Here is a 22,836-nt window from a genome sequence, read left to right as displayed (position 1 = left end):
GTGGATAGTGCTGGAGGGCAGGGCTGTGCTGATCTGAGACTGTAGACATTAAAAAGTCCACAGGAGAGATGGTAGCTGATTAATTAAACAAGTATCATGAGATAATAACAAAATGCAAAGATTGGTGACAGCGCTTGGAACCATAAGGCAACAAAAAACTGTGAGAAATAAATTAGGCTCTGCCTGTGAATCACTCTTTGCTTCTCTTCTTCCTTCCATCCCATCATTTCATATATCACTCTGCACTTGCTGTCCATCTGAGAACAAGGCACAACTTGCTATTGCAATAAACTATAATTTAATTATCCACACCTAACAACTCTTGCACTTAATCTATAATAAAATGATGACAGAAAAATGTTATAGCACTGCTTTTAGTAGCCTCACACAGCTCCTGCTGTTTCCTCCTCATGTCCTTACCAGGCATGTCTGCACAATGTTATATCATGAGTAATATTTTTTTTAAAAATCCATCTAAATAAAACACACACATGCACGCACACACAGGGACATTTTAGACCTTCTTCAGAATACTGTATATACTATGGGCATCACGGTGCTGATCCAGAATCCTTACATATTTATTACTAGAGCTACAATAATAAAGCAAAGAGGAGGGGGAAGTAATAAATATGAAATAATGTATTTATGATGATTCCATTTGTTTCACTATCCACTCTGTGCAGGGGCAAAGCTTATTACATTTTTAAACTGCAGAGATACAATCATTTTACTGCTGTAAAATCCAACTTTTGTCTTATTTAAAATATAAATCTAATATAATCTGCTTCTTAATGTATGTTCTTTAAAATACAGCGTGTGTTTTTAATATATTATAATTATAATAATTATTATGTGGACATGCGTATTAGATCGTTTTTAGTGAAATATAATCCCTCCAGAAAGGCAGGAAAAGCCCGGAAACTTACTTTAAAACTAAATATGTTCCCTAAAACGGTGACAGAGCTACAGACCCATGACAGCCTTACACAGGTAGCCAGCAGCTGTGACCAGCACTACCTGTGCAGTTAATAAAAGGACAGGTAATGTTTGTCGCGCTGTTGCACACACAGCACGCTCGTTTGTTTCAGTTCGTCAGTTGCAACAAGACAACTTACCAACGTGTACGTAATAAGCTAATACTCCTGTGTGCTACACACTACAGTGCACGCTGTGCACCTACTTACTGGTTTTGTCGCATCAGTCTGTGTCTCTGAGTTAACTTGTGTTTCTCCTACAGCTCCGGACTACAAAAAATGCGTGTGCTCTTTGTGAGCTCGTTCCCAGCTCCTAACCAGCGCGTTCTGCCGTCAAGGGCGATCATTGGTTAAATGTGATCATGTGACTGATGCAAGCCAGATCCTTTTATTTGGCAAAACTGTGATTAATAGTTAAATATTATTGTTGATGGGCACAGACAGGACTCCGCACGCACACACACAAAGAAAATTAAAAAAAAAAAAAAAAAAAGTTGCCTCAACAAAAGGGCACTTCGGGCACCCATCAGGAAAGGGGCGGGTGCCCAAGCCCCTCTAGCCCCCCCCCCCCCCCTTCTGCACGTGCCTGGTAGGAGAGCCTGCACTGTAGATACTGGGTTTTATTAAGAGAATGCAATTGCAACAATAACAAATTGAAAAGATTTTTTCATTCCCTGTAATGTATGGCTGCTGAGTAGCCATACCAGACATGCACACAGGGTGACCAGATCACAATAAGCCGCATGTCGGACTTTTCAACTCTTGCTAGGTAAACACCATAAGAATAAAGGGAAGCTTTCACTCTCCCTTGTTATTTCAGCTGCGATTCTGTCTGGTAACAGTCTATAGGTTTGAGTAAGGATGTATCCATAGGTCTTTTTGGAGCACTAGCTGACAATTTATGAATCTTTAGCCAAATATACTGTGTGGCTTCACACCATTTTTTCTCTTATGTGAAACTGAAAAATAACTCTATTTCTCAGTATATCTGTCATCTGCTTTGTGGTATTTTCCACTATATTGCACAGAATGATATATTTGTTCATGATAAAAGCATGACCTAAATATGTACTAAGGAAAATCCAGTGTTTAGAAAGGTGGATGTCCTGCAGAGCCTGTAAAATGTGGGACATTGGTTCAAGATGTGGAAGAGGGGGGAAAGCATAAAAATGCTGTGCAGTCCCCCTTATAGAGGGACATCTGATCCCCCTCCCTGCACAACATGAAGTATGAAGTAACACCAGTAACACAACACCTTAAGGACGTAAACCAATGTGTAGACAGTGATGTGCAAAGCTTTTCTTAACCCTCCTATCTATGAAAGTGACCAAGGTACACAAAGTTAAAGCCGCTGGGATGCCTGTCACTTTAACAAAGTTCATAGTTCAAGCTGCACGTGCTTGAATCAACATGGCGTCGCCTGCTCAATAGAAGTGGAGCAGAAAGTAAATACAGAGGTACGGGAAGGTAAGGAGCTCTCGTGGAATGTTACCGCTAGTCAAAAACAGCGCACTACACAAAGTGTTCCGTTAAGATACCGACGTCGTTCCTCTGAAACTGCAAAGAATGTAACTTCCTGCTCGAGCTAACATCAAGTCTTTCAGTTTGCCATATAACCAAAACATAATTACTGAAAAGCAGTAAGTGCATGTACTGTTATGTAGAGTAACAGCATTGTTTTACATAGTCACGGTGACACATTAATTGTAGCAGTTATTTGAAAGTTGCACAATACCCTAAACCAGGCTTGAGAGTAGAGTATGAGACTTTTTTCACGTTTTAACTCCGTGAATGCGAGCTCCTGATAGGCCTACTTATTGTTTGGTGCTTTAGGAATCAGCACAGTGATGGCAGATATAAGCAGCAGCCCAGCGGCCATCACTCCAGCCTCGCTCTCCCTGGAGGAGAAGCCTGATGACCTCTCCAAAAATGATGTTGCCAAGCCTGATGTTCAGGCTGAAGGAGAAAGCCAGGGGGCTCCTGACCCCGGCGTGTACCGCTACATCAAAGAGGACCTGTTCACGTCGGAGATCTACAAAGTGGAGATCAGGAATCTGCCCAGGTTCATAGGCTTCAATGACCTGAAGAAGTTCTTGGCCAAGCATGGCCTCAACCCGCACAAAATCAAGCTGTTTGGCAGGCAGACGTTTGCTTTCGTCACCTTCAAGAACGAGGAGGAGCGCGACAAGGCCATGAAGATGGTGCATGGCATGCAGTGGAAGGGCCAGGTGCTTAGTGTCAAGCTGGCCAAACCCAAGGCAGACCCCATCTTGAGAAAGAGGAAGGAGAATGAGGGGGAGAGCGCGCCCCCATGCAAACGAACAGATGATGGGGACGAGGATGAGGAGCCGCTCAGTGTCCAGATCGCCAACGTCGTGACACCTCTGTGGAACATCTCTTATGACGAGCAGCTGAAGAGGAAGGAACAGGAGGTGGTGGTGGTTCTGCAGAAGCTGGCCAAGTAAGTGTAATATAATACAGATTTGGGGTTATTTATAGGTCATGTTGTACTTTTTATGGGACTTGCTGACATGTCCGTACAAGTTAAACCTTTGTTTTCTTTCAGAGAGATCGGCAGCACCAACAAAGCCATGGTGCCGTGGCTGTTTGCACAGAAAGGGAAATACAACAACATGTGTTGTCCTCTGGAAGCCCTCCGACCGTCTCCTACACAGGTATACTTTGAATAGTTGCTTTTATTTGTCCATAAAAGGCAGGTGGTTATGCAACAGTTAAAAAAAAAAAAAAAAAAAACAGGATGGAAAAAAGGCAAAGCACAAAATAAAAAGTAACTAATTAGAGATGGAAAATGACGTACATAAGTTTATTCTGTTTCACGATCTCTCGGCTGTTTTCATGTCTCTAAATATTGTATATAATTTAATATTCATCCTTCTGACCCGGTTTCCGATCGTGACAGACAGAGTACAGAAACAAGTGCGAGTTCCTCATATCGGTGGGTGCAGATGGCGAGGATAAAACCATCGGTTTCCGCCTGGGGAAATACAAGGGAGGGTCCTGTGCTGTGGTGGGGCCGGCTGACACGTGCCACGTGCCGCCAGAGGCCAAGAAGATGGTCAGCGAGTTTCAAAAGTTCATCAGGTATTATTATGTGTGCTCGTGAGGATCTAGGAACAGTTTAGTTTGGGGAACTAAAGCTGCTTGGAAAAAGTAGTTGAACCTAAATAAAAAAATATCAAATTCATAATGTACATGTCATGTTATTTGAGAAATATGATACAAATAAGTGGAAAAAAACAAAGCAAGTTGTCTAAAAGTGACTAATCGCTCAGTCTGGCTGTGATTTTTGCAAACAGAACAACTCCATACTCTGTGTACAGCCCAGAGACATATGAAGGACACTGGAAGCAGCTGACTGTACGTACTACGAGGACCAAACATGCCATGGCCATGGTGTTCTTCAACCCACAGGTGATGAAATGTTGAAACTGAACTAGCGCCCCATGCTGTTAAAGGTCTCCCTTTTGATTCGCTTCATTTGTTTAATGACTCTTAGAAACTTGAAGAAGAGGAACTTGGTGCTTTAAAGAACTCCATGAAGGAGTACTTCACAGAAGGAGAGGGGAAAGACAGCGGCGTGACCTCTCTGTACTTTGTTAGAGAGGGCCAAAGGTAAAACTAAACTACATGCTCAGTAAGTCATAATCTGTATGAATTTAATGACTGAATGTCATCTTAATAATACTCTGACTATTTATGTAACGTCTTGTATTTTTTTTTTGCCTGTTAAGGAAATCTCCAAACCCAGAGGATCTCCCCTGTGAGCTGGTGGTTGGAGAGACCTGCATTCAAGAAGAAATGCTTGGTTTGAAATTCAGGATTTCTCCGCATTCATTCTTCCAGGTGAGGAAGAGCAGAAGCTGCATGTTGTGGAAGTTATGAGGTCTGGTTTGCAACTAGAATATTTCAGGATTTCTTTCTGTGAGGATGAGTGAACACATGTTATCGCAGGCATGGTAATCCTTTTCTGAAGTTCTGATCTCACCATGTTATCCTTCTGCAGATGGGGTGAAATGGTACTCCTCTGGCCAGGGGTGGGCAACTCTTGGCCTCGAGGGCCAGTGTCCTGCAGGTTTTAGATGTGTCCTTGATCCAACACAGCTGATTCAAGTGGCTAAATGACCTCCACAATATGTCTTGTAGTTCTCCAGAGGCCTGGTAATGAACTAATCATTTGATTCAGGTGTGTTGACCCAGGGTGAGATCTAAAACCTGCAGGAGACAGGCCCTCGTGGCCTGGAGTTCCCCACCCCCTAGCTAGGCTCTTCTAAGGCTCATCACAGAGCCTAACAAACAGAAGTAGATCACTGTACTTCACCATGCTTTACCTTTTTTTGCAGGCATTCCTAAAATGTGGAAACCTCTCCAAATACAGGGCTTAACTCAAAAATATCCCACAAGGCTGGAGTGACTGTGAATTTAATACATTCATCTTATGTTTGTTTGTTTTGTTATTAATCTGTGGCTAGGACACTCGGGTATGGTAGACGATGGTCCCAGTTGTGTTTGCCAGCTTTAACATCAGGTGCTCAGCCTCCATTAACAATCTGTTTCTGTGTGCTAGGTGAATACAGGAGCTGCAGAGGTGCTGTACTCTGCTGTGGGGGAATTGGCCCAGCTGGATCAGGACAGCATAGTACTGGATGTGTGCTGCGGGACAGGAACCATTGGCATCTCTTTGGCTAAGGTAATGTTTTGTTGTTTTTTTTTTTGTCAATGTATAGGTGTTGTGTGCATTTTCTCATTAGTCATGAAGCAGGACAAATGCACACTGACTCGGTTTCATGTTGCCTTTTTTTGCCACCCACTTTTATATCTAGAGGGTGAAAAAGGTGATAGGGATTGAGATGTGCCAGGAAGCAGTGGAGGACGCCAAAGTTAATGCAAAGCTGAATGGTAGGCACCACGAACATCATCACTTTTATCTTTTTGTAGCATTTAGTTTGGGTAAAGCGCATATGTTGTGGTATTGATGTGATTAACTTTAGTAATTGTATGCATGCTGCATCCCTCTCTTATTTTTTGTGTTTTTAAGGTCTCAGTAATGTTGAGTTTCACTGTGGAAAAGCTGAGGATGTGTTCCCCAACATCCTCAATGCTGTCGTTTCATCCAGTGCGACTGCTATCGTAGATCCACCACGAGCAGGCCTACGTGAGTGCACGTTATGATCAAAAGATCTACTCAGGTTAAGATGGTTGTAGTAAGAGATGATTATTTTTTGTTTCCTTAGACTCAAAGGTGATACTCGCAATCAGGAGAGCAGAGCATTTAAAGAGGCTGGTTTATGTATCATGTAATGCCAAGGCAGCAATGACCAACTTCATTGAGTAAGTGAATTTTGTAGTAGAAAATAAGCCAAAATAAAAAAAATTAAAATGTGACTCCAACTGGAATTGTTTTTTCCTTCAGTCTGTGCAGAGCTCCATCAAACAGAGTTCATGGAGCCCCATTCCGTCCAGTGCGATCCATAGCTGTGGATCTGTTCCCTCAAACCATGCATGTTGAGATGATTCTGCAGCTGGAGAGAGTGGACTACAGCGAAGACTCAGTTTTATAGCTGGAGAAATGGGTCTCTGTGCAGTTTGATTGGCAAATTGGGCTTCCTCCTCTATAAATGTATCCACACAGTACTCTGAAGAATTAACATTGTCATTTACATATTTGTAAAGCCAAAAAGTAACACAAGTTAAATCCCAGTTTTCACAGTGAGCGATAACTGTAGTGTCTTTTTGCATGAACCTTTGTTAGCTTTGACCTAAAGTTTAATTTTCAAACTAATACTGTGTTTTCTGTTATTCCAAACAGTAAAAGCTTAACCAATAAATTACCACCTCAGCTCACTTCCCCTTTTTAGTTTTGATCCTTCAATCACTGAATAAACAAAAGCTCTTGTAGCTATTAGTCAAGACATTTTTATTTTGCATAACAAATATCACCAAAGTCATGGAGCTCAGGTTGCAATACATACTTCATAATCTAGGCAGCAACACTTCAAACAAGTCATTGGTACAACTTAACAGCAACGCATGGAAGCAGTATTCCCCCCCTCCCCCGACACTTATGGGCTTTGCATGAAAACACATACACAAAGGGAAAGCACATTCGTAAAGTGATCTGTACTATCACAGGAGCCTTGGGTAAACAGATGTGTCCTCTTGTAGAAAAACCGCGGGGCAAATACTTGAGTGCACAGCAGTTTCCATTTTGTTCCAGCAAGTGACGGGTCTATGCATTTTCCTGTTAGTCCATATTCTCTTCAGTTCACAGCAACATTGAGTTTTCTATAAAATGCATAAGACTATAAGCTTTGGTATACACAGTTTCATCAGCTTGTTGGACTGAATGACTTTATCGCTGTTGTTTACATCAGTGCCAACTAAATTTTACAAGTTTGCCTTGAAAGAAAAAAAAAAACAATTTATGGCAAACGTACACAAAATAGTCCATTCAGGTGAATCCTACAAATCTGGATGAGTTGTAGGCATATTTTCTCGAGACGTTTCTTGGCCATTTTTAACTGAAAACACTATCTTAAATTCTTTATCAAGTAAATAGAGATTGGTCTTTCCACTTCCTGCTGAAGGGTGTTTTAGGTCCAATGTACAATATATACTCTTGAGCCCTTCATGAAATGGATTAACTAAGGCAACATGTAACCAACATGATTTTTTTAAAAATAAGAATATAAATGAAAAGCAACTGAAATGCGCTTTGTGGTTAGCAACTGTGCATGGCATTAGCATATGAATAAAAATCCAAGTGCGAACTAAGCGCATAAGTGAAATGATCCCCAACATGTTACAGTACTGTGTCCCTGTGCTTGGGGTATACTGCAGTGTCACCATGTAGCAGGAAGCTCTTGTAGAACCTGACCTTCACCGGCTTAGGCCTAATGTCAGATACTTGTATGGGCACATGTGCGTGCCCTTTTATACTAAAGATAATTTAGAAGTAGTAGCTTGGTATCATTCAGAGATGGTGTCACAGTTTTTTTCCAAACAGTACCTCCAGCTTCACAGCTGGGTTAGTAGTCGGTGAAATTCATTACTTATTAAATGAAGGAGTCCCTTTTTAATACAGTCGTATTTAACAAACATGCATTTTTGTTAAGAATATCGACTGACATCACTGAAGTTTCGTATTCCATAAAACAATCTGTACTGGTATCAGCGATGAAGACATCAGGTGGGCTCTAGCTTATGTCTTTTACTGAAACAAATGAAAAAGGCAAGACCCTCAAGAAAAAGTCAGCCCAAATATTCCACTAGGAATTATTCCAAGAATAAAAGCAACAGTCAACAAAAACATCTGACAGGACACGAGTGTGTAACAACAGTGAGCACTTCACACCGCATGTTGCCAACGTGCAAACCAAAGACAGCATCTGTCAATTCTGGGGACAAACAAGACCGCACACAGCTGTAATCATCACTCACCACATCCATAACACCTACCATTAAAATAACAAATAAAATAGGAACTTTGCTTCCAATTAAATGAACGGTATAAATACAAGTATTAGTAGTCCCTTTCAAATACTTTTAGCACAGAGAAAACTATCAGCTGCTGGTACTATGCGCTCATGACTGGTGAAAACAAGCCTTCTAAATAAAACCAGTGTGTGCAGTGGCTTTCTCCACTTTAAGAGGCATGCAAATCTATTTTGATGTGGTTCATCTTATCAAGTAATGGTCACTTCTCTGGACACTGGGGGGGAGGGGGGTTCTCCTACTGCTGTAATTAGGATGCATCTAGAGAGGTAGACGATATTCGCTCTACAGTCTGTTCAGTCCAACACTTACTTCTACCAGCTTAACCAATTAAAACAAGTGAAGGAAGTAAGCAGTAATATCAGCCTGATCAACCCTTTACTATATTGCCATTTAGATCTCAGTGATGCATAATTAAGTGGTGGATGGTGGGGTGTGCATGTGTGTGATGTCTGACAGTGACTGGTTTTCAGTGCTGTGGTTCATCAGTGATTTGAGATTTAAACGTCGACAGTGCAGAGGGGTTCACTCCCCGGCTGGGCAGATTCCATTATGGTCATCTTGGGTTTCTTCCTCGTTTCCTCCTGGTAGAGAAAATAATTAAAGTACAACAAGCAAGATAACAAAAACAATTATTCTCAAGTACAAGATTTTGGGTAGTGTACATGCAGTCTGGCCAACCAAAGACTGGAAGTTACACTCCTTTGTTTTGTCTTTTTTATTTACAAAAAAATAAAGCTAAACATTACCCCCCCCCCCCCCCCTTTCTTTTTTTTTTTTAGAACTAAAATCCCAGTAAGAACCATTCCTACCCTCTGTGCAGCCAGTTTAATCATCTCTTCTTGCAGTTTGTTCAAGATATGAAGGTTTGGCTTGTTCTTTTTGGCATACTGCTGGAGCTCGATCACGCTCTTGTCGGAGCTCTCCTGAGAAGTAAGATCATTTTATAACGACATAGCACATGACACTTCATGATAACACGCTATTCAGCTCATCAACACATGGCAGTACCATTTCAATATGTGCAGAAAACTGGTTCAATTCTACATCCCAGTCATTGGTTTAAAACCCAAAATCAATGACGTAGCAGCCCATCCGCTGTTGACCAACACTCTAGGAGCAGAGCTTTGTCATCACATAAGCTCATTTATTTTATTATGCATAGTAGTGACTTTGGGCTTACGACTGTAATTAACAAAGGATCCAGCTTTATTTAGCTGGACACTTCAAATGTTCCAGCACTGACACACTCACATCTTTTTTCCTGTCATAGACACCCAGTTCCTAAATAAATTAATAGAAAGCAGCATCTTAAAACGGCATCTTCTTGCTCTTCATCCTGTTTTCAGACCCAAAATGAACTGTGGTTTGAAAAAGATTGACTGCCACTTGCTCCAATTCAGTAGAGCATCCACTGTTTATCAGTGTACTTGAACAGGCGCCCTCTGTATCGGTCACAAAAACTATGATGCACAATGCTGAGTTAAAGCTGGAGATTGCGACTCTGTGGAAAACGGTATCTTCTTATCTAAAGACACTTAAAACCCACAGGAACTATATTAGAGACCAAAACAATTGTCTTCATCTTCAATGCTTTCTCTTAAGACTTTACAGCAGCTGTCAGTCCTTACCTTCTTGACCATCTTATTGCTCTCTCTGCCGTACATGCGCAGCAGTGAGCCCCAGTTCTTGACGTGAGGATGTAGCATCTGCAAGATCTTCTGAGATGCTAGCTGTTTGCCAACCCTCTTGTTCTTGCCTAGTTACAAAGATGACAAATACAAATAACCTGTCACTGAAACTCACATGTTAGTGTCACAGTGAAAATTTGTATTTATCACTTATATTGGTTTTATTCTGATTTTTAGTGTTTTTATTTGCATGATTTTATTCTGTTTGTATTGCATGTTTTTAGTGTGTTATTTGACATTGTTTTAATCCACTGTGGAATGGCTGAAAATGGGATAAATTAGTTGATAGGGATCACCCGCTGAGGTATGGGTGTCTCCAGAGGTGCTGTGTAAAGACCTTTTAAAAGCAGGCTAGCTGAGCCCTGGGAGGACAGAGGCCCCAGATATGAGCAGGCCAGGTGAAAAGAGGGACCCGCTGCCTGACCGTGGGGTGCAACACCTAATCAGGAGACGTGGCGGCGCAGTCCTGACAGCAAGGAACGGCGACAGTGGGAGACAAACGCGTGTGATTAGCAGCAGGGCAGAAGTATACCTCCTGCATTTGTGAGTAGTGTCTCCACTTGTTCGCCAGATGCAGCCGGGTTGGGAGAGGGACGCCATGGCTATAAGCCAGGGACACTTCTGGGACGATTGTTCTGGCCCCTATTTGTTATTTTACAGGGCGCTGATGCGAGGGGAGCCGTGGTGGCATTGCATGATGGACTCCGGTGCAGAACGCAAGCTGGGCTGGGATGTGATGGGCCTAGTGAAGGGATAGGAGGAGGATAGGAGGCTCCTCCTTGTCTGTTGGAGACTACACTGTTGTGGACTCCGCTCTGGAGAAAGAATTCCTGGCCTGCTGGTGGACCCATAATGAACATGTGGCATGATTACATCAGGGGATTTTAGTGGATGTAGAAAATTGTATTTTTATGGGTTTTAGAATTGTTTTACTATATAGACAACATTTTATTCTGTAGGTTTTTTTATGCTCCCTGGCCTGGTAATAAACTGCTTCCGATCAGACCTGCTTCATCTTTGTGCGCTTGGTGTCTGACTCGCTTGCTCGCCCCCTTGTATTTAAAAGAATCATTCTCTGGCACATCAGCTTTAGTGTCTGCGTTACATTAGCAAAACAGGTCCACTAAAAAAAACTAAATAAAAGGAAAATAATTGTAATAATATGGACTTCATTTACAAAGCAATTCTGACAGCTGCTTTGAACTTATCTATAAATAACACCCAGCTATGCTCTCGCCAGATAGAAATGCAAAGATTAGGGTCTACTTACACCAGCCACGCACAGTATGTTTCCCACATGTCATCACATATTCACTCTTCTGGTTCTTCCCCGGGATCACCTCAAATTTAATGCTGGTGTCCCCCATCCCGTGGTTTCTGCAGTAAGGAACAAACATTTGTTTTCACATGGATATTTGAAATCTGTCTGCGTTTTGCACAGACACCCAAATGTCCAATCAGCAGCTGTGAACTTCATTCTCTCATCTTGATGACGAGCAGCTCCACCTTATCATTTCAGTTATATGCTTTTCCTTGTTTTCTGTCATATATATGTGATAAAGGATTATATTAAACAGTTACCGATAATAAAACCAGTGTCTGTACAAATAAGCCAAATGATCCATTTCAAACTGATTTTCCCACTTATGTTTCGGGATGATATCCTGAACACTGGCATCTCGGGCACACAGCCAATCAGTTGTTTCAATCCATGTACAAGGAGCAGTCAGTCAGAAGAAAGATGGTGAGGAGGGACTCTAACAGCTTGCTTCAAATAGAGGGTGAAATCAAAGACTGCAATAAGGCCAGTAAAAGACAGTAAGGATCATTTTGAAAAGTTAATCATGCAGAGCTGCTCTATTAACAATATGGACGCAGTCGTAGTATAAATCCCACAACAGGTGACATAAAGAGGCCTGAGAGAGAGAGACAGAAGAAAAAAGGACACACACATCGCTTTAACAATAACAGTTTAACAATATTAATAAATACTCAAATCGACTTTACCTTTTAAGGCACTCATGAAGAATCTGATATGGCGATAGTAGTCCTGCTTTGTTGGTCAGCTCATATACTCTTGAATCTTCTATACTGATATGATTAAAATACTGCAGGAGAGAATGCACTGAATGTCACCACTGCTGTGTCATCTTCAACTCTAAAAAGATGTGTTTTACATTTGAAGGAAGTATTATATGAAAATCTTGGCTTCAGAATCAGGATTTAGCTTTGCTTCAAGAGTAAACAACAAAAAAAAAAAAGACAAAAAAGAAATACACACAGAAAAAAAATGTCAAAAAACGAAAAAGTACCTCCAGTTCATCGCCTTCGACGGGTTTCTCCTCCGAGGTCTGCTTCACAAAGTCAGGTATGAGGATTTCCAGTGTTGCTCGAGCTGCAAACACCCAGTGAGATTTTACAGCAGGTGAATGTGCAAATATTTACCACATGTAATACAGTGTACTGTTATCTTGCTCCATTGTGGGGAGGTGCAACAAAGAGATTGTTCTTGGAGCTGCAGTGTGTAAGAAAGTGTAACCCCTTGACTTTTCAGAAGACCTCTCTCTCACAAAGCAGATACATCCAAGCTATTCAGTGACATCCAACTAAAGCCCCTTTACTATCAGTACCTACTCGAATCGACTCACCACGTTTTCAGGGTTTTCCATTAGGTCATATTACCTGGTACCACGTACTTTTTTAGTACCTTCTCGGCCGGGTCTGAGCAGGTACTAAAATGTGATGTCGTCAGACTCCACTGCCACTGATTGGCTGGTCAATTGCGTCACTTGATGAGTGATGAGAGCCTCTCTCATTCACGAAAATCAAAACCATCATTTTTAAAAAACCCGGCAACGAATGACAGGACCACAAAGAACAACGCCGGGGTCCCCCGAGTCTGACGGAAAGCAACAGAGCGAGCAGCGGGTATATTCTTGCCTCAACGTCCACCTTTGTTGTAGCGTTTGTGGTGCATTCTAATAACATGCGATGTATTGCTATAACAACGAAAACACACATTAGGTGGCGCTCATTTGCAATGGAAAAACCAGTGAATTGGAGTCAAGTCGTGGCTACGTGATGTAGGTACTAATGGAAAAGGGGCTTGACATGTTTTTTAAGGTCATTATGCTGATTTTTTTTTTTAATTTATACCAACTCCAAAGGACAACCTCTAATACAACACCATAATTTTTTTATATATTAAGCTGTGACCAATATCAACCACATGATCAAATGTCCAATATTGTAAAGAAGAAGAATTACCAGCTTTATTCTTGGCAAGTTTTTTACTGCTTGCAGTCCCTGTGCCGTATGTGACTCCATCTATAATGACTGACGCTCCAAAGGGTTCACTTGGGTTCTCTGTGGAAAGAATGGCAAATTAAAACGGATATTCCAAAAAGGTCAACATCAAAAACAGGCAAAACACAAAAAAACAAAAACACTTTTACTAGTTTATGCACAAAAAATCCTGATAGAAAATGAGTGGAAGAAGTAATAGCGTACTATGAATTTGACTGTCTGTGCATTAGCTGCTTGATAAAACCAAATCAGAGATCATATATCGGGCTTTCACATTGCTTAATAGCAGTTTTATATGTTAACCCGGTGTTTTTGCTCCAGATCCAACACCAGGTTACAGCTCAGTTGTTGAGTCTATTTAAGATAAGGTAAAAAGAGAGCTACTGACATAGGTAGCTAACCTGCTAATATTGCTTCGTAGTACACCGTTGTAAATTACTGTATTACCTTTGGCCGCTTAAGAAAGAGGAACTTACCACAATCAAAAAAGTTGTAAACAGGGCGAACCTTGAGGATACGCTGCATATATTCATGTAAGATGCAGACTTCAGACTTTCCATTAGGATTTATAACAAATTCTGTGGAAACAAACAATTCATTGCATCAACAAACAAAAACTTAACAGGATATGTTTAATATCTACACCCAAACTGTATGAAATGTACACAGTATGAATCACAGGTACTGGCACCTTTCTTAGTAGGAGCGTCCTGGACTGACAGTGTGATGAGCTTCTGGTTGGCAGGCAGGATAGGTCTTTCCGACTCTGCCTGTTTCCTCTTCATGTCTCTGTTGAACTGTCTTCGCTCAGCCCAGGTGCGAAACTTCTTGACAGTCACTTGTTCAAAGTCAAAGCATTTCTCCAGGTACAGGCGAAATTCTTCAAGTTCTGCAAGGAAGTTTCAAGATGTCAGATGATGTCTTTTACTGTAGCAAAACACAAGCAAACAAACAAAAGAACATTTCAAAAGTCACTGCTAGTGTGGGAAGCTATTTACCGATGGACTCATCCTTGCACACCTCCACTTTGGCCTTGACCTGCCCTAAGGCTCCTTGTGCAGAGTCACAGGGAAGAGACTCTTTATTTTGGATGCTGTTGTCAGTGGTACCTTCTCCATCCCGACCTTCACCAGGGAGACTGGAGGGTGGCATGACATCCTGGTCCTCAGCTGTAGCATCTGATGTGCCTACTTGCTCTCCCCCGTTGGCCTCCTCAGCAGGCTTGACAACAGACTCCTCTGCATCAGGCACCACTTCCCCATTCAGCTCCCTTTCCTCCTGTTCCTTCATTTTCTTGTAGTGTAGGCAGGGGATGCTGCTTACAGGTGGGTCGTGTTTCTGTTTGAACAATATGTTAACAGTGCTGTAAGTTTGAGACTAATTTTAAAATGACCTGGAAAGTGTCCATAGGCTTTAAATAAATAAGGTAAAATCTCTCAAAGTGATGTTTACCCAGCTGTAAAATGTTCAAGATGTAGCTCATCCAGTGCCGATATGCGTTTTGGGGAAAACAGTGTCGTTATGGTTTTCTTTAGGCAAAAACATTTGAGCCTTTGTTTCCTCAAACACTGTCAGTATTGGCAGGGTTCCCAAGCCCTTTAAATCACTAATTTCACACTAACTTGAACAACAAAAATAACACCACATCAAATGTTGTTACTTTTGTATTATGTGAATTAACTCAGATTAATCAGGAACAAACAGACGAGGAACAGTGCAGAGTTTAGGCTTTTGGTGGCAGACTACTTTAGTCCAAACTGAGAGCAGAAGCAAAATCTGTCACTAATCTGTTTAGAGTGTTGACACAGGCAGACGTTTAATGTAAGCAAAGCTAAATTTTATTCCACCAGTTTCATAAACAGAAACAGTTGTGAAATTTATGCCGTTCTTACCCTAATGCTTCCAGTGCCAAGGAAGTACGGTCTGGACCAAGTGACCACTCTGGTCTCTCTGTGCAGGTAGACTGGAATGCCTGAATTATGGAATGTCATTATCCATCCATCAGGGAGAGGCTCGGTGGGCGGACGTCCCCGACCTAGTACATAAGAAAATGCAAATGTAAATATAAGTACTACATAGTACACTACACTTTGTGGTATACCTCATTAGTAATACTAAATACTGACATTTCTAGGAGTTGTAATAATCATTCATTCAAAAAACATCGAAGGCATTTTTATTCATTTGCTTCATTTTCCATGTAAATATAATCCAAAACAAATCAAAAAAGCCAGAACAGCAACCATTACTAAGACTTTAACACGTGTGAGGTTTTTGTCAGATATTCAAGGCAAATTAGAAGAATTTATTTTTCTGTAAATATTTTGCTACTTTGAAAAGAAAAGTTCTTTACAGTCTCAGTGTAGGTGCATGATATCCCTCTCACTCTTAGCAGTAATCATTACACTTTAGGTCACCTTGTTGTAAATAAGCACCTTGCTAAAAATCTATGGGAGTTTGTCCCCTGTGAAAAAGACATCGCTTTTTAACTTTGAGACCGAATCATGTTCAGCTCATGGGTATGGGGTGAAGACTGAGAGACTATTTGCTATTCATTACATCAAAACCATCATTAACAGGCCTAAATGCTTCTTAGCTGGGAAAGTGAAGTCTTTTCATTAATTTGCCTTTAAAATGCGACCAATGCAACCACATTAATTTAAAGTTTGGTAAAAGAAAAAGCGAGACACGGTTCTGAAGTTGAAATTAGAAACTTCAAACAATGATTTCTGAAGGAACTTTAAGGAATTTGGAAAATATTTCTGCTTTGTCTTTTAGGATTTCAGACCAGACTTGTTTAGTAGGTCATTCTGTGTAATGCAACAACAACACTCAAAGACAGCAATGACCATGTGCTGTTAGACTGTGTGATCCTTTCAGAGGACTTCTTAGTTGTCTAGTGTATTTATAGAGAGCACATCTACCAAGCAGTGTCTCAAAGGAGAGCAGGTTATTTCCATAGGTCACACACAAAAATATAATATACAAAAGATAAAATCAATTTCCTACAATTTCAGATGGTTTATTTAAACAAAAAAACAAAAGTAACTAATAAGACAAATATGTGGCACATACAAGACAGTATTTGCAGTATACTTCAGACTACAGGCCCCTCCCCAACTCACTCTTCAGGACAGTCTTAATTTTGGTCATCATGGGTTGAACACCTCCTTCACCATCTGACTGATGATCACTGTCCCCACCATATTTATCCTCTGCCGGGCGCATCTTCTTTGGGACTGGCATGCCCTCCTCCAACAGAGCGTCGACATCATTGTCAAATTCCTCCTAGAAGAGTGAAGGGTTAAGGCCAGCAGATGATGATTGTTGGGCAGTTCTAGAGAGTACTGAATTCTTTGTAGTCTTTTCTCAGACTGTGTGTTTGTGTGTGTGTAACTCTGTAGAAATATAGAAAAAAACATTACAGCTGCAAAATGGTGCATAAAAGCAATTATGAGTTTAGAAAGAGAGGATATGCCCCTCTGTTAACTAGCCAGGTTTCAAAAAAAAAAAAAAATTACCTTGAAAATAGGAAAAGGGCAGGCACGTTAAAAAATGACCAAAGCTCCACAGCTGTGATTTTACTGGCCAATATTTCCTCAAAAGTACCAGCTGGTCCGACCAATCACAGTGAGCCTGTCAAAATGGATTCTCTAAGGATCTCACCAGAATTCATCCGTCTAACAGTAACTTCTCCTACTAGAAAATCATATGAAGATCTTTTGGGTCAAATGCAGACTCCGCTATTGAAGGTAAAAATTAAAACACTGACCTCTTCCAGCTTCACACTTCACATTTTCAGTGATTTAAAACAAAACAAAAAAACATTGGTTATCAAACATTTACTTAAACATTTGGTCCTGTTTTTATAAATAAAAGCTTGATGCAGAAGAGTGATGAAATATGACATTAAGAAGTGTACTGTACTTGCAGTGACTGTAGTGTTTGTGGTCTGCATTAGTCCTGCATTATTATGTATTTCACAACGAAGGACAAACTCAGTGCAAAGTTGTCACTAAAAGGGGATACTGCAAATAAAAGTCCAGTCATACCTCATAAGAATAAGCCGTGACTTCGTCATATGCCTGTTCCTGCTGAACTATGACGTCAGACTTAAAGCCTCCATGCTCTCCATCGTCGGGCTCCAGGAAGTTCTCGTAGAGGTCATCCAACTCATCCAGGACAGCAAACTCAACCTTATTCTCTAGATCTACCTCTGTGTCCTCTGACTTTCTGCCTGCAGCATTTGCTGCTCCACCAGTCACCTCGGCTACCTCCTGCTCACTAGCCATGTCGTGCAACTCACCATTGAGACTTTCTAAGCCATCCTCGCTCCCTGCCTCCTGCCTCTCACCTGTATATAAAACCTTCCTCTCTTTGCTATTACTGCTTTCAGTGAAGCTCACACTAATCTTAACATCTCTGAGCAGCTTGAGATCTGGCAGAAACTTGGTGACCGGGGGAGCATGGCGGGCTGTTCTGGGGCACGGTGGGGCGGGACTGGCCTCATCTGAGAGATGACTACAGAAAGTCAGTGAGCCCCTGCTGAGGGGCTGCTGTGTCTTGGTTTCCCCGTCCCCTGGGGTGTATGTGTATCCATCACCACCAGAGCTAACGTCCATTACCTCTGCGTCACTGGACGTTTGCAGGGGAGGTGGTGGAGGTGCTCTTCCCTCATCTAGGCCAAAATCATCAGGTGGCTCCAAGGGGAGAGGGGGTAGAACATCATCTATCTCCATTTCCTTATAAATATATAGCTAACTTAAATAGACTGAAATTTTAATTTTAAATTCTTTACTTAGTGAGAGGCTATCTTCTTATCTAAACACAGAATGCATGCAGAAGCACATCCCTGCATAGGCCACGTACCAGAGGTGAATATGCTAAGCTGACTACATTGTTCTTTTCATTAATGTAGACAGCTTTCAGAATCACTGTCTCAATTATTGGAAATCACAATGCATTCAGCTTAATATGGGATCTAGGCACTGATCATCCTCCACTGCGATCTTGTGGAAGCTAGAAAAAAGGGACCAGTGAGAATAATGTCAGAAAGCACAACTTTATTACTATTACAATACGATATTTAACGTAAAAATAGCTTCGACAAATAGACGTGTTTTGGCTTTGAATTTGAATATGTTGTATGCAAACTATACATTTGAATAAAATGGGGAACAACCACTCTTTAGCGCATCTGTTCAGCCCGAAGCTTCACAGTGGGCCCCTGCTAAGGTTAGCATCAATGCTAATGAGCTGAGCTACAGCTCACCGAGCAAACCCGCAAAGGTCAGCAACCCATAAAACAGCCAGATATTTGGGATACAGGCGTACTCACTGATAAATATGACACGGGTATCTCCTCTTGGGCAACTATCTACCTTTCTAAATTAACACAATTCTCGTCGCGCCGCCATCTTGAAGAAAATCCTAGCCGCGGCTCCCAAACTCATGCCCCGCCTTCCTCTACCGGCTTTTTCAGAACCGGATGTTCACATGGCCAATCACTGCATTCTTCAACCGCCATTATTCGGCCAATCAACACGACAGCGTCACACCTCGTGGCCTATCAGCAACATGGCAATGCTTCGTGCTTTTCCCTAAAGCAGGGGACACGGTCCAAATTCGAATGAAACCAACAGTAATTGTAACAACGTCTCCAGCACTCTCATTCCTTTCAGTGCAAATAAATATATTTGGAAAAACCTTTATATTCAAGCATCACCCACCTAAAACAAATGATAGGCATATCCTGAGAAAAGTAAAAGTTCAGTATTTCTCAGTATATATGAATTACAAGAGCTATAAAGGCACATGTAATATTTTGGAAGCTAAAAAAAAAGTATTTTACTTCATCATCCAAACAATATGTTGACATCTACAAACACTCTACACAGAGTACTATGGGGCGCGGTTTGTAAACTGAAACATTAACAGCAGCATTTTGCCACATTTAGCTCCAAACCTTGTAAAAACCTGTTGTTGTTTTTTTTAGAACATTTATGAAAATATTTGTAACGTTTTTTAATCAAGGTCTTTTCATTGAAAGAAATCATATAATCACAACAATAGCATACTGCTTATAAACTGAAACCCCACTCTCCTGTCTGCCAAAGGAAGGGGGGGGGGGGGGGGGGGGGGTCAAATTAGGCAGTGTGATGGAAAATTGACATTTATGGACATTTCCACAAATTGTACAGAGGCAACTATCCATCTTTCCATTTGTCAGTAAATGTCAGAGATGGTTGCCAGGTAGTGTAGAAGCTGGACGTAGATCCTTTGAGGGAGCATCTTATCTTTTCCTGTTTAAAATACTGCATAACCTCTATGATCCAATGTGAACATGAAAGGAGTGAGGAGTCTTTCCAATGCAACAGCACCTGTCTCCTGGCTAACAGAGTATAAAAGGCTATCGTTTTCAACTTTATTTGTGTTCAGATGCCTACCCTGTGGGACGGTACCAACTAGTCCAACAAAGGGACATGGCTCAAATGGCTCTCCTAAAACTTTAGAAAGAGTAGAGAAGACTACTTGCCAGAACTGATGATGCACTGAACAAACCCAGAACATATGTAGAAGGGTGGCTGAAGCCTGCTGACATTTATCACAGGTAGGACCCAGATCTGCTCTAAATCTGGACAATTTAGTCATTGACCAGTGTAGTCCATGTACAATTTGTATTTTTCCAACCTTTATTTGATTTGTACATAGCACTGTGCACAACCACTAAGCGTAACAAAACAAGTAGCTAAACTTACATAAACTACATACACATACTACCTTCATACATAACACCACAAAAGGGAAAAAACAAACGAACAAAAACACACAAAAAAACAAAAGAAAACAGAACCAAAAAAAGGGAGGGAGGAACTGTGTGCAACTCCCACCATACATTACTCACAGTTGCAGGTATACGTTACACCTAAATTAGAAAGTAATGGTTTGCTGGTTATAGTTTATGACAGTTCACATCAAACAACCTTTCCTGGAAGGATCCAACTCAAAAACTATACTAAAATATAATGACAGCATCCATCTCATCATAAAATCGAAACAGCCAATAACATGAACAAAATAATCACAATCTCTGTCACAACATAACTCACAATCTCAATCAGTTTATCCTCATGTAAATGCATATATACCATATATATATATATATATATATATATATATATATATATATATATATATATACATACATATACTGTATATACATATACTGTATATGCATTCAAGTGGCTCCAAAGTGTTTTCTTGAAACAGGACATCTAACAGTTAGGTCCATAGACATATTTGGTCACTGACACAAGTTTAGGTTTGTTTTTGTCGTTGTTGTTTTTTTCCTTGTTTACTGAAACATCTCTTTTTAAAGGGACCAAAGGTAATTGGACAGTTGGCTCAAAGGCTATTCCAGGGGGAAATTTGGGTAATTCCTTCATTCTGTTATTATTGAATGGTCAACCTGATCTTAACCCAACTGAGTGTGAATTTCATATGTTGAAGACTATAGGTCCACAAACAAACAGCAACTAAAAGTCGCTGCAGTAAAGGAGGAAACCAGCATCTGGTGATGTCCATGAGTTCAAGACTTCAGCCTGTCGTTGCAGCGAAGGGTTTTCAACCAAGTATTAGAAATTAAGATTTTATTTTCACTTATTTAATTTGTCCAATTACTTTCTGGCTACCTGAAATGAAGGCTTGTTTTAAAAATGCTTTAGTTGCTCACATTTTTATGCAATCTTTTTGTTCAACCCACTGAATTAAAGCTAAAAATCTGCACTAAACTCCACCTTAGTTGTTTATTTTAAATTCATTGTGGAAATTTACCGAACCAAAATCAGTGAAAAGTTGTCTCTGTCTAAATATTTATGGACTGTATTTGCACATTTAACAATATCCAGAGTATCTTTAAGCTAGAATCACTGCTATGGTTGTTTTGACTCAGCTAAACAGTTCAGTTGTGGTTTACATCCATGTCTGTCCACTCATGATACAGTCAGTTATGGCAAAAACCCACCTTTGGTTATCGACTTGCATTCACTTCATGAATGAATCTGAGTGAACATTTGTCCTAGATTAACACTGTACACCTACAACCTTACAATATAACGTGCTTTGAGACAAGAATTGTTGATTGTTAAGTGGTGCTATATGAATAAAACTGAACAGATCTAAAGAAGGGTTCCTGACATTTAAGTTTATTAGAACAGGACACATGGATGACTGCAGCCCGCTCAGATCAAGGCTTTGACGTTTCAAATATTCCAGTTCATCCAAGAACCTCAGCAGTTTCTGTTAACATGTTGTTGTTTTGCTCCCCCATCTCAACCACTGAGCCTGGTGATTTCTTTAGAGGAAAAGGACAAAAGGGAACAAAAAGACACCGACTGCAGAGATGCTGATCTTCTACACTTTGAAATCACAAAATCACAAATTGACATTTTCTAGAAATCTTAATGTGTTGAGCTGAGCTGTTTAACTTGAACAGTGAACAGTGGTGGAAGAAGTATTTAGATCTGACTGGAGTAAAAATGGCAACATTTCAGCACAAAATACTAAATATAGATAAAATATTTAAGTGAAGCTCCTGGTTTAAAAAAAAAAAAAAAATTATTATTATTATTGTTATTATTTTTACTAAATTGATGTCAAACTGCAATGGAAAAAGGCATAATATTTGAAACAAATATGTATCAGAGGTTTTTGAACTCAAATCTCTTTAAGATTCAGCTTTAATTTGTTTTTTCTCTTGATATTCCTGTATTCTCTCTAAAGCTTTTGTTTGATCAGCAGCGACAAGACTCACGATCTCCAGTATTACGGCATCACCTCGAATCTGGAGAGCATGGGTACCACGCATGTGTCTGTGCTGACCGAAGATGGATCCGCTGTGTCTGTCACCAGCAGCATCAACCACATGTCAGTGTCTGGATGAAACTGTTTCACTGTTAGGAAGCAGCTATCAAAAATGTGTCTTCCTCTGAAACTGAAAGATTGAAAAGGTTTAAGAGATTATATTTAGAAGCTGCTTTGCAAAATTTCTGTACTCGTACGTGTTGTCATTCATTTACCGTTTTCTACTTGCAGATTTGCCTCCAAATTCCTGCCTCCAAGCACTGGAATCATCCTTAATGATGTGCTGTTTGACTTCTGCACAATATCTAATTTTGGTAAGGGATCAGCTGGATACATTTTACACTCATTATTAATGAAATACAAGCACAGGGAAGAGCATTGTGGAGATCAGGATGCACAGTGAGGATTGTTCCAAAACTAATGACACAGAGTTTATTTTATTTCCTGCAGTTATTTTCTTAGGGAATGAATAAAGTCTATTTAGAATT

General features: G+C 40.6%; 2 protein-coding genes across 4 annotated transcripts; one reads left to right on the top strand and one right to left on the bottom strand.

The window, feature by feature from the left end:
• Positions 1 to 2,354: 2,354 nt before the first annotated feature.
• trmt2a (tRNA methyltransferase 2A) lies at positions 2,355 to 8,598 on the top strand. Of its 3 annotated transcripts, none has more exons than XM_085474401.1 (12): positions 2,355 to 2,434; positions 2,811 to 3,438; positions 3,544 to 3,652; positions 3,898 to 4,079; positions 4,295 to 4,409; positions 4,495 to 4,610; positions 4,730 to 4,841; positions 5,563 to 5,685; positions 5,819 to 5,894; positions 6,034 to 6,150; positions 6,230 to 6,326; positions 6,409 to 8,598. In XM_085474401.1, the coding sequence occupies exons 2-12, from the start codon at positions 2,825 to 2,827 to the stop codon at positions 6,554 to 6,556; spliced, it is 1,809 nt and encodes a 602-aa protein (XP_085330527.1). In that variant the 5' UTR covers positions 2,355 to 2,434; positions 2,811 to 2,824; the 3' UTR covers positions 6,557 to 8,598. The 3 variants fall into 3 exon arrangements, with proteins under 3 accessions (XP_085330527.1, XP_085330530.1, XP_085330528.1); XM_085474404.1 differs by having other exon boundaries at positions 2,364 to 2,444; XM_085474402.1 differs by lacking the exon at positions 2,355 to 2,434 and adding an exon at positions 2,463 to 2,617.
• dgcr8 (DGCR8 microprocessor complex subunit) lies at positions 6,896 to 18,941 on the bottom strand. Its single transcript, XM_085474400.1, has 14 exons — positions 18,825 to 18,941; positions 17,539 to 18,505; positions 16,612 to 16,774; positions 15,379 to 15,521; positions 14,485 to 14,824; positions 14,178 to 14,375; positions 13,963 to 14,064; positions 13,448 to 13,546; positions 12,493 to 12,575; positions 12,188 to 12,288; positions 11,451 to 11,557; positions 10,121 to 10,248; positions 9,302 to 9,415; positions 6,896 to 9,073 (listed from the first exon to the last, which is right to left on the bottom strand). Exons 2-14 carry the CDS (start codon positions 18,223 to 18,225, stop codon positions 8,990 to 8,992), a joined length of 2,349 nt encoding a protein of 782 aa, XP_085330526.1. The 5' UTR covers positions 18,226 to 18,505; positions 18,825 to 18,941; the 3' UTR covers positions 6,896 to 8,989.
• Positions 18,942 to 22,836: the final 3,895 nt, after the last annotated feature.

This window comes from Copadichromis virginalis, linkage group LG12 (assembly GCF_057382275.1).
Source record: "Copadichromis virginalis isolate Kocher_CV1m ecotype Utaka linkage group LG12, C_Virginalis_male_GT1.1, whole genome shotgun sequence".
In the NCBI taxonomy this organism is placed as follows: domain Eukaryota; kingdom Metazoa; phylum Chordata; class Actinopteri; order Cichliformes; family Cichlidae; genus Copadichromis; species Copadichromis virginalis.
This window is presented reverse-complemented; position numbering and strand designations above follow the sequence as displayed.